Source organism: Gavialis gangeticus, unplaced genomic scaffold (genome assembly GCF_001723915.1).
Source record: "Gavialis gangeticus isolate Ggan-Ray unplaced genomic scaffold, GavGan_comp1, whole genome shotgun sequence".
NCBI lineage: Eukaryota > Metazoa > Chordata > Crocodylia > Gavialidae > Gavialis > Gavialis gangeticus.
Window position 1 is genome coordinate 54,363,305 of NW_017729006.1, and position 10,490 is coordinate 54,373,794.

General features: G+C 46.0%; 2 protein-coding genes and 1 long non-coding RNA gene across 7 annotated transcripts in view; 2 read left to right on the forward strand and 1 right to left on the reverse strand.

Moving 5' to 3' along the window:
• The window catches only part of NDUFS6 (NADH:ubiquinone oxidoreductase subunit S6), a 15,529-nt gene extending 7,444 nt beyond the window's left edge, over window positions 1-8,085 (reverse strand). For 2 of the 3 annotated variants that reach the window (XR_002095995.1, XM_019509196.1), the window contains exons 1-2: window positions 7,918-8,085; window positions 6,981-7,034 (exon numbers count right to left, since the gene is read on the reverse strand). Coding sequence is in view for 2 of the 3 variants with exons in the window: in XM_019509196.1 (XP_019364741.1) it covers window positions 6,981-7,034; window positions 7,918-8,046 (183 nt within the window). In the remaining variant the exon portion in view is untranslated. The remainder of the gene's footprint in view (window positions 1-6,980; window positions 7,035-7,917) is intronic. The other variant, XM_019509195.1, reaches the window with a different exon arrangement.
• A 140-nt stretch (window positions 8,086-8,225) lies between these two features.
• Window positions 8,226-8,884, forward strand: MRPL36 (mitochondrial ribosomal protein L36). Of its 3 annotated transcripts, none has more exons than XM_019509200.1 (2): window positions 8,226-8,289; window positions 8,396-8,884. In XM_019509200.1, the coding sequence occupies exon 2, from the start codon at window positions 8,408-8,410 to the stop codon at window positions 8,675-8,677; it is 270 nt and encodes an 89-aa protein (XP_019364745.1). In that variant the 5' UTR covers window positions 8,226-8,289; window positions 8,396-8,407; the 3' UTR covers window positions 8,678-8,884. The 3 variants fall into 3 exon arrangements, with proteins under 3 accessions (XP_019364745.1, XP_019364744.1, XP_019364746.1); XM_019509199.1 differs by having other exon boundaries at window positions 8,245-8,304; window positions 8,401-8,884; XM_019509201.1 differs by having other exon boundaries at window positions 8,274-8,294; window positions 8,401-8,884.
• Window positions 8,885-8,897: 13 nt separating this feature from the next.
• The window catches only part of LOC109291953, a 20,283-nt gene continuing 18,690 nt past the window's right edge, over window positions 8,898-10,490 (forward strand). The window contains exon 1 of the long non-coding RNA XR_002095996.1: window positions 8,898-8,909. This is a non-coding gene — a long non-coding RNA (uncharacterized LOC109291953). The remainder of the gene's footprint in view (window positions 8,910-10,490) is intronic.

Below are 10,490 nucleotides of genomic sequence, written 5' to 3' on the forward strand. Positions count from 1 at the left end.
GTTGGCACTTTTATCTAATAGCTGATTGAATCAACTAGTAGATAAAAGCACCCAATCTATATAGACGCTGCAGAGCCAGGTGGAACTAATGTGCTGAGTTTTCCAGTAAAGTGTGGTTTTGGGGGGGGGTTTCCCACCATGTCTGTCAGCAGCGTAAGTGCTCAGCACCCCAAGTAAATGAGCTATGAGAGAAATGCATAGCAAAAGGACCTCAGATTAGGAGATAAAAGTGAAACTGAAAAAGGCAAAAAACACCTAGACTATCGAGCAGTCAGATCGGGAGCACAGGTGCTGTATATGAAATTTATGACCAGATGGTATCATAGTTTCATAGTTAGTAGGGTCTGAAGGGACCTGAGCAGATCATCAAGTCCAACCCCCTGCCATGGCAGGAAAGAGTACTGGGGTCAAACGACCCCTTGTCTTAAAGACCCCTAGCGTAGGAGCCAGCACCACTTCGCTTGGAAGTTGGTTCCAGATCCTAGCTGCCCTGACAGTGAAGTAGCACCTCCTGATGTCTAGTCAGAATTTACCCTCTGCCAGCTTGTGACCACTATTTCTAGTCACTAGTCGGGGGAACAGGGACTCCCCCAATGCCTGCTGGTCCCCTCCGACTAGTTTGTAACAGGCCACTAGATCCCCCCCTCAGCCTTCTCTTGTGGAGGCTGAACAGGTTCAGGTCCCTGAGCCTCTCCTCATAGGGCCTGCCCTGCTGCCCCCTGCCCACATGAGTGCCCCTCCTCTGGACCCTCTCCACGTTGTCCACATCCCTCTTGAAGCGCGACGCCCAGAACTGGACGCAATACTCCAGCTGCGGCCTTACGAGTGCTGCATAGAGGGGGAGGATCACCTCCTTGGACCTGCTTGAGATGCATCTGTGGATGCATGACAAGGTGTGTTTGGCCTTCCTGACTGCATCCCCACACTGCCGGCCCATGTTCATCTTGGCATCAATGATGACTCCAAAATCCTTTTCTGCCTCTGCACTGATGAGAAGGGAGTTCTCCAGCCTGTAGGCATGGTGCTGGTTCTTCCTCTCCAGGTGCAACACCTTGCACTTGTCAGTGTTGAATCCCATCTTATTCTCATCTGCCCACCCCTGTAACCTGTCTAGGTCTGACTGCAGCCTATTCCTCCCTTCTAGCGTGCCCACATCCCCCCACAGCTTAGATATGTATCAGTTTACCAGGATTTGTTTCCTCACTGGACAATTTCTGACCTATCAGTTCAAGACAAGGACAAATTTCCCAGCCTCACTCTGGCTGTAGCAGAGAATGACCACTGACTTGAACACACCAGGAACAGTAGAAGTACTTAACTAGCAACTTGCTTCCTTTTGGAGATGGTAGCAGACATGAGTAGAATGACAGGCATTGCTTCTACAGTGGAAGAAGTGGTTATCCTAATTCAGAAAGTAATCATTCCTTTTTAGCTTAGTTCTATTCTTCTACTGTACTGAGTATGCTCTATACCAAATGCTGTGTTCCATCTCATTGTAGTGAAGGAGAAGGGGGCTGCCCAGAAAAGAGCTGTTCTAGGTAAAAAAATCACTAGCACCTTCCTGACTCTTTGAACAGTCACACATCTTATTTAGACTCATCTGATAAGTGTGGCAAACACAAACACCTCATCATTAGAAACCACCATGCTAGAAAATAGTTATGGTATTATTCATGGTATTTTGGGATGGAAAGCTTCAACACCACACAAATGCTGAAAGACATTCCCAACAAGATTCCAAGCACTGGCCAAACCCCAAAATGTATTGCATCAAGTTTATTTCCTGGTACCTCGACCTGTATTCTAATATTATAAAAGCCTTAGTCTGTCTGTCCATAATGCTTTATTCACACACTGATTGATTGTCTGACTCTGCCTGACTCAGCCGGGCAGGGGTGGGATGGAGGAGGGGCAGAGTGGGCCCAGGCCCAAGGTGGCAGAGCAGGGGTGGGGAGCAGGGCCGAACCCCAAATGGCAGGGGCAGAGGAGGGGAAGGGAGGAAATGGGCCCGGATGAGGGGGGGGGACGACACGGGACTCTGGTTCCTCCCCCCACCATTTATTCTTGACAGGCAATTTGCTAGTATGAATATACACTCTAATTTGCACCAAATAAGAGGGTCACAGAAAACAATCCAGCTGTACAGACATTCAAATTCAATCCTGCTGTATGGGCATTCAATTTTCATCTTTATAATGAAGGTCCAAACCGAGAAAATTAAATTCAACTTGGGGTAAAAACATGCCACTCTTTTATAACTAAGTAAAATGAAGCCCTTCTCAATTACTGACATTCTTAATGTTTTTAAAAGTTTTAAAATGGTTTTCACTCTCTTACAAATATCAAGTCTGTGGCTTCCCTAGTTTCAAGGTGGCTAGTTCTGGCAAGTCTTGGAACTGTTTTTGAGGGCTCCAACCCTGTATGTCAAGGAACAATGGTGTTTTAATATTTTAATAAGATTTCCTTTTTCCAAATGTTATTAGCCAAGACTAAGTTTAAAAAACAGTTTCTGACAGTGTGACTGCCTTTCCAAATTTGTTCCACTTGAAATGATGAAGACAGGGCTAGACTCAGGAAGTCACCTAGTCCAACCTCCTGCTCAAAGGAGGATTCTTCCCAAGTAAATCATTCCAGCCAACCATTTATTCAACCTGCTCCTCAAAATGTCTGAAGATAGAGACTGTACAACTACTCGAGGTAATCTGTTTCAATGTTCAACCACCCCCATATTAAGAAAGTTCTTCCTTGTATCCAACCTGAATTTCCTGTTTTTGTACTTTCAGACCGTTACTTCTTGTCCTATCTCCTGCAGCCATACAGAATAGTCTATTACCATTTTCTTTTTAACCACCCTACATGTATTTGAAGACAGCTAGAAAAATCTTACCCCTACCTTAATTCTTGTATTTTACAGACTAAATAATCCCAGTTCTTCCAACTCTCTCTCACAATTCACGTATTCTAGATGTCTAATCATTTTCACCACATTCCACTGGAGTCCTTCCAATTTATCCACATCTTTCTTCAAGTGCAGTGCTGAAACCTAGACATGGTACCCTCCAGGTAATAATGTCACACCAATCCTGAACAGAGTGAAAGATTCACTTTCCCTGACTTGCAGATATTCATTCTTAGTTTCTGACATACCATGATTTACTAGTTTCCCAACCAATCAATTTCTAATGTAATAAAGTATGAAGGAAAAAAAAGACTGAATACAGGTGCACGCACGCACATACAACAGAAAAATTAAAAAGCATTAGCATGACTTGTCCTTAAAACTGATCTACAAATGAGAAACATCTCAAACCTATGCAAAAATTAAGCTTCTCTCAAATTTTAATCTAATTTTGTTACATTGGGAAGGAGGACCATTATGACAAAAAATTGTGTAAGTGTATCATAATATAAAATGCTACACTGTGACCAACATCCTAGGGAAACCTACTTGAAGATAATACCATACCATATAGTACAAGCTATTTAAAACACCATTTAAACCCTGCAAATGACAACAGTCATTTTCCAAAATTCTACCAATTTCAATACTGACTGTACTACTTAAATGGATTTTGGCTATTTCACATACGGGAAGTTTGTTCTTAGCTTTCCCACCTTATTAATAGTGGTTACACATTGCTACTCCGTGCTTCTGCTCACCTGTTCACACCTTATTATGGCTACATACATTTAACTAAGAGCCTTGCCTCTAAAACTAACCATGAAAATGTTGAAAGTCAACTTCACAGCTTCTAATAACATACAAATGACAGCAAAAGAAATGGGCTAGAAGGAATAACCACCCTCCCCATGTCAGGATTTTCTGCTTACCAAAGTGACCCCATTACATGTAATTAATCCATTTAATGTCAAAATCTATGCCAAAAGGGCGATGGTAACATTGCACTTGTATCTTCAAACTTGGCATGACTGAGCATTTAACTAGAACATGCTCTTCATGTTCGCTTCTGTTCACAAATTCGAAGGGCTATTTAATTCCCTAAGTACCCACATCCTATACATTTAAGAGGATATTCCCAAGACAGATGTCTTTTAACAGTAAACTACTGCATCTCAAGCTAGTTCACATGGGGATTACAGAAAAGATTTTCTAAGGCAGAAATGAAAGCCTCCCTTAGGCTATGTTGAAAATCCCAGCCAAATCTGTTAGAGTGGTATAATGATTCTGTACTTTTCATGCCATATATCTTCAAGTAATCTCTAGAAAGTATATTTGCTTTCCTCAAGATTGGGGGTACTAAGGCATATTTTTAATGAATATTTCATATTTGTAAATTAGAAGTCATACTTGTATTTGGCCAATTAGAAGTAAATGAAAATTAGGTCTTGCCTACATTAACCAAATACTTGCATATTTAATTGTAGAACAGTAAAAGTATAAAAGAAAACTGTACGATATATTAATAATCGCTGCCTTCACCTACATGTTTAACTAAAAAAAAAGTGAGGCCTACTCACGCAAGTAATATGTATGCTTACAGAATCAGGGCCTAATACCACTACCACGCACGGGCTTGAAGTTACCCTTGTGTTTTAACTGTTTTGCTGAATTGAAGCATGAGGCATGCCATAATTTAAAAACTTCCTAAGTGACAGCTTAAATTGTTTTTACTATCATCAGGCATTACAGAAGAAGCATAACACCCAAGTTATTATACTTATATTTCATATACAACTGTTGATTCGAGCACTATAAATGAACACGTAACTAAGGTTGTATTAAAAAAAAATAGTAATTTTGTAAAGACTGTCTTTATACTTTCTTACAAGAGAAAGATTGCAGGCTGCAGAGTATAAGCTAGTTTGCTCCAGTCATTTAATAGATTTCATAGACATTAGGGCTGGAAGGGACCTCATGAGATCATCAGGTCTAGCCCCCCCGCCCCCACACCCAAAGGGCAGGAAGTCAGCTGGGGTCAAATGACCCCAGAAAGATAATCATCCAAACACTTCTTGAATGTGTCTAGAGTAGGTGCTTGCATCACCTCTAGGGGGAGTCTATTCCACTCGTCTACTCTGGAGACTCAGACAGCAAAGAAGTTTTTCCTTACATCCAGTCTAAAACGGTCTTCCAGCAGTTTGTGACGCTGGACCTCATCTTCCCTTGGGGTGCCTGGGTGAACAGATGTTCTCCCAGATCCTGATGCAAACCCCTTATGTACTTGTAGGCTGCCACCAAGTTCCCCCTGAGCCTATGCTTTTCTAAGCTGAAGAGTCCCATGCCTCTCAGCCTCTCCTCATAAGGCCTGCTCTCTTGACCTCTGATTGTGTGTGTAACTCTCCTCTGGACTCTCTTAAGCTTATCCACATCCTTCCTAAAGTGTGGAGCCCAGAACTGGACACAGTACTCCAGCTACGGCCTCACCAAGGCTGAGTAAAGCGGCACATTTAATTTCTGTTGGTCTGACTACATAATCTAGCCATCTTTGTCTTGGGTGTCCAGGCAGCTTTCTCCACTCCGGTACCCAAGGAAACTTTCTTTGGTGTCCAAATAACTTCCATTCTTTCGATACTGCCCAACCCCTGTAGTCATTGTGCTGTGATTTTGTATGTCAGGATTAGAGCTATGTAAAATTGACAGAACGCATTCTTGGTTCTTATGTATCATTTTTGTGTTATAGGATCATACTGTACACCAAGAAATACGGGGGGAATTTTTTTTTCCCCAGAAGAATCCCGTAGTATCTTGTTTGCTTGTGAGAGAACCTTGCTTTGACTGCCAAAGTTTATACATGGTCCAATTATGTTTTTAGACATGAAACTTTTCCTTGGGATGTGCTTGGATGATAGAAGCTTGTGCAGTGCAAAATAGGTTCTATTTCCTGCTTCCATTCTTCCTTTAATTCCTGTGTGTTACCATCCTGTGCTATGACAGAACATAAATAGTTGAAGTGGGTCCCTTGCTTAAAATTTGTGTTGTTTACTGTTACATGAGATCCCTGACTTAATGTGCCATTTACCACCAGCAATTTTTTATCCAGGTTCACTTGCAGCATAATTTTTTTTGCTTCATTTCTTAGTCACGCATACCAAGCCTCTGCATGACATAAACCATGTTTCAAATTGCTTGTGGTAATGTGTTATCTCACCACCTGTTTGTACAATAAAATCCCTGATATCCAGCACAAGTGGGGAATGGAGGGTTCTGATGATGTAAAAATTCCAGTTACCTGAGGGCACAGGGTTTCCACCCCAATGCGGAGCAGGAATGGTGGCAGTGCAGCGCGGTAGGTGGCAGCAGCAGCGGCCGCAAGTTTCCTCTCCCCCCCAACCCCGGCTCGAAATTCCAGTCGCTAGAAATGCCGGTTAGTAAAATCCCAGATGACAGGGATTTTACTGTACAATATTTAGGCACAGGAGGGACAAGGAGTCTCCATCATAATGCAATTATCAAATATTATGTCATATTACCCTTGAATATTATTACATGCCTCTCCAGAAATAACTTGTCAGAATTTGATTTCAGTTGAATAAAAAAAAAATGCATTGATATTAACTGAAATTTGGACTCTCATACTGCTATGCACTTCTCTGTTATACAGGGAATAACTATATCTGAATCGCAGAACTATATAAAATTAGGGCTGGAAGGGACCTCAGGGGTCATCTAGTCCAACCCCCTGCCCAAAGTAGAATCATTGCAGCCAAATGTTGGTCTACACGTGAAGTTATTTAGGAAGAGCTGTTCTGCATTGATCCATGTATGCAGAAGTTCTTGGATCAAAGCTGTGGATCAGAAGTTATAAGCCATCAGATATCATTAACAGCAAAGTACAGAGCAACAATCTTTGCACAAGCTATTTGTTCCCATGCAACACAAAAATAAGTCTACCATATTTACTCTAACAGAATGAAAAGTCTTTACAATTTAAAAACATGTTTAAATAAAACCAAAACTTAACGTATTACCAGGAAATTTAAAATCAACTCTGGCAGCGCCTAGCTACAGTGTATTTTACCTCCTTCTGCCGTGTCACGAAACGAGCTTTTCTGTAGTCCTGTTCATCATATACCTGAAATACCAAATAAGCTGCAGCTTAATTATACATTAGGAACCATTAGCCCATTTTGCCACCTTGCACCAAGATCTTGTGTTGAACTGCTTGCCTGTTAGTCTACTACGGGCTTTCCAGAACCATTCCTTACAGAACAGCCTGCCACCCCGTATATGCCTTGAATTCCTTGCTCCCAGATAAGTAACTTTGGAGGTTCTCTGTTCAAGAGGGCACCAAAGCACTGACCCCGTTAAAACTTCACAGTAAAAAAAAAAGTGGGGCTTAGTGAATAATGATAGATAGGAACGTGGGCCTACTTGACACATATTGGGGACACAGACCTTAGGCCTCCAGAGCAACATTTCCTCTCCCCCTCTACCCCAATTAACAGAGACTAGTGTATGTGCGTCAACTGATTACTTGGAACAACAAAGAACAAAGCAGGGATGGGAGTAAAGACCACAGGTTAAAAACAAGAGCACAGAAAGGTGACACCAAGCACACTGGACAGTGCCCAGTGGCCCTTGAAAGAGTCCAAGGAGCCACGGGATGCTGCCCAGTAAAACTCTGCTTGGAGACACGAATGGTCAAGTGACAGAAAAGTGATGCTGCAGTCCCTAGGGGCCCTCCCAGCCAGAGCCTCCTTTCTGGTCAGAGAGATGTTTGGCTAGGGCAAGGGATTTACCAGAAGACCCCAGACATGGTGGGGCCGCACATGGGGCACGTGTAAATGAAAAGGTACGGGAACCCGCATAGGCAGAGCGTCGGCAGGAAACACCGCACAGGGCCCAGGCCTGCAGGGCCACCTAGTCCTCCACCACCCCGGCTGCTCCATCAGGGAATCGGGGAGCCCGAGCCTACAGTGCCAGCACTCTCGCCTCAGTCCTGGCGCACACATCACCTGCCCCGTGTGCGTCACCAGCTCGCCAGTGGCGGACACCTGCGCGCCATAACCGCGGCACCACGCCCGGCCCGGGACCCAGCAGCCCAACCGCGCCAGCAGGCGGAAGGTCGAGCTGGGCGCCGCCATCTTGGCACGGCCACGTGACCCACAACGGCCGCACTGTTAAGCACGCGCAGCAGCCTTTAAAACACACCCACACACAGGGGGCGGAGAAAGGCGAGTAACCCTCCAGCCCAGACCCAGCTTCGCTGTGGGTTCCGCCTCCTCGCCCAGGGCGGCCTTGTGCACAGGCAGGATTCTGCGCATGCGCGGGCGTTACGGCAGCTCCCGGCGCGTTCCGACCGCCATCTTAGTTACCGGCGCGGCTACCAGAGGTGTCTGTGGGTGCGGAGGGAGGGAGGGAAGGGGTTTGGGGCTGGTAGCAGCGGGTGATGGCGCCACCCCCGCCCTTTAACCGTCGGTCATTTTTCTTCTGCGCAGGGCGACCATGGCGGCGCTGCTCGTACGGCGCCTGTCGGTGGCGGCCCTAGCCCTGTCCCGGTCCGGCCTGCCCATGTGGGCCCCGGTGGCTGTGGGCGCGGCGCCGCGCCCGCTGCTGGCGGCCGCGCCTCTCCCGCCCCTCCCGGCGCCCAGCGCGGGCATGAAGGCGAAGGTGGTGCTGCGGAGGCGCTGCAAGGACTGCTTCATCGTGCGGCGGAACGGCCGCCTCTTTGTCTACTGCAAGACCACCCCCCGCCACAAGCAGCGCCAGCTCTAGCGCCCGCGGCCCTTAGCTGCGAGTGGGGCCGGGTCCTCCCCGGGGAGGGAGCAGGTGGCAGCTGGAGGCCGGGCCCCCCCGAGATGGGGGAAGGAGCCTTTGAAGCCTGCAGCGGGGACCAGCGACAGCCCCTGTGGCTTCTTCTCTTTTTTTCCCCAATGTCTGGTGTAAACACAAGGCTGTAACAGTAAACTTATGGGTTCCTAGCAAGTGTGTGCTTCAGTTATTTTGTGTGCACGTGTGCAGTCATCAGCAGGCGGTGCCTTGGAGGAGGATCTCGACCTCAGCTTAGGGATGGGTCCTGAGCTGATGATGATCGTCTTTCAGCCAGAGATTTCCACCCCCCCAGTTGCAGGTTGCAGGGGAGAAGGTGAGGTATAGATACAGTGCATCTACTGTCAGATTTTATTGCTGGTTCCCCCCCAGGGGGTGGATGGGTGCTTCTGTGCCTCTGCATCAGGGTGCTTTAAATGGCATGAAAACCTATAGGCCCCGCCCCACCCATGGCATGCTGGTGACTGAATGCAGTGAACAGACTAAGTGGTGCTCTAGTTGTTGGGTAGTTGCATAGTGTGTGTGTGCATATGCATGGATAGGTAAATGTAACGGGGACCTAGCAGCAATTTCTGTATTTAAATATGTTATACCAGGGGTAGCCAGCTTGGAGCACATGTGCCCTCAAGTGGCCCCAGCAGCCTCTGCATGTGGTACCTAGCAGAAATGGGATGAGTGACATGGTGGTAGTTTGGACAGGGAGCACAGGGTACAAAAAGCAGAGCAACAGAGAGAGCAGATGAAGGGGATCTGATTTAGCACGTGGAGAGAGACAGGGCCTAATTGTGACACACCTGCTGAAAAGATTGGTTCCACACTTTTGTACCTCTTATAAGTAGTTCCAACACCTGTTTTTCAGCTGTCCTTTGAAATCTGGCAGTGAAATTAAGACCAGGGGATTATACAGGGTTGAGGGTGTTTGTTTTATTTTGTTTGTTTTTCTTTCACTCTTTATTTTTTTTTAATTGCATACCAGAAACCTTGGTTTTGAAGAGGTTTTGGTGTGGACTTTGGTACAGTATATCACAGTAACTTTCGCAAAAGCTTTTCTCCAAGCAGGACCATACCCAGTTGATTATGTTGGTGACAGTGATGGGTCAGGGAGGAGAATGGTATTTTGAGGAAAACTATTTTTTTGTTAGTATGCTGCAGACTTTTCCCATAGGATGCTGTATAGGTAGCCACTAACTGCTTTCCTCATCCCCTGGGCAACCAGTGATCACCTGGGCAACAGTGATCATCGCCTGCTGGAATTCATCCAGCACAAGGTGGCAAAGGCCTGTAGTAAGGCAGCAGCCCTAGATTTCAGGAGGGCAAACTTCAACGAGCTAAGGAGGATAGTTGGGGAAGCACTGAGGTCCCAGAGGGGAGGGGAGACAGGTGTCCAAGGAGAGTGGTCACTCCTTAAGGAAACAATCCTCCAAAGGAAGGTAATCCCAATGAGGATCAAAGGGAGGAGGAGGGCACACAAGCCTCCATGGCTCACCAAAAGCATCTGGGAATGTCTCCTTGCTAAAAGGGAGGCGTACACCCAATGGAAAGAAGGGGTCATCACCAGGGATGACTATACTGCAGTCGTTCAGGGATGTAGGGGGGCAGTCAGGAAGGCCAAGGCAGAGATGGAATTAGGACTAGCTTCCCAGATTAAGGACAATAAGAAGTCCTTTAAATACATAGGGGGTAAAAAGAAAGTCCCAGGTAATGTGGGGCCCCTGCAGGATGCGTTGGGAAACTTGGTCGTCACACCAGACGACAAAAC

Coding starts and splice junctions, on each gene's coding strand:
- MRPL36 (XM_019509200.1), top strand. CDS start 8,408: ATGGCGGCGCTGCTCGTACGGCGCCTGTCGGTGGCGGCCCTAGCCCTG.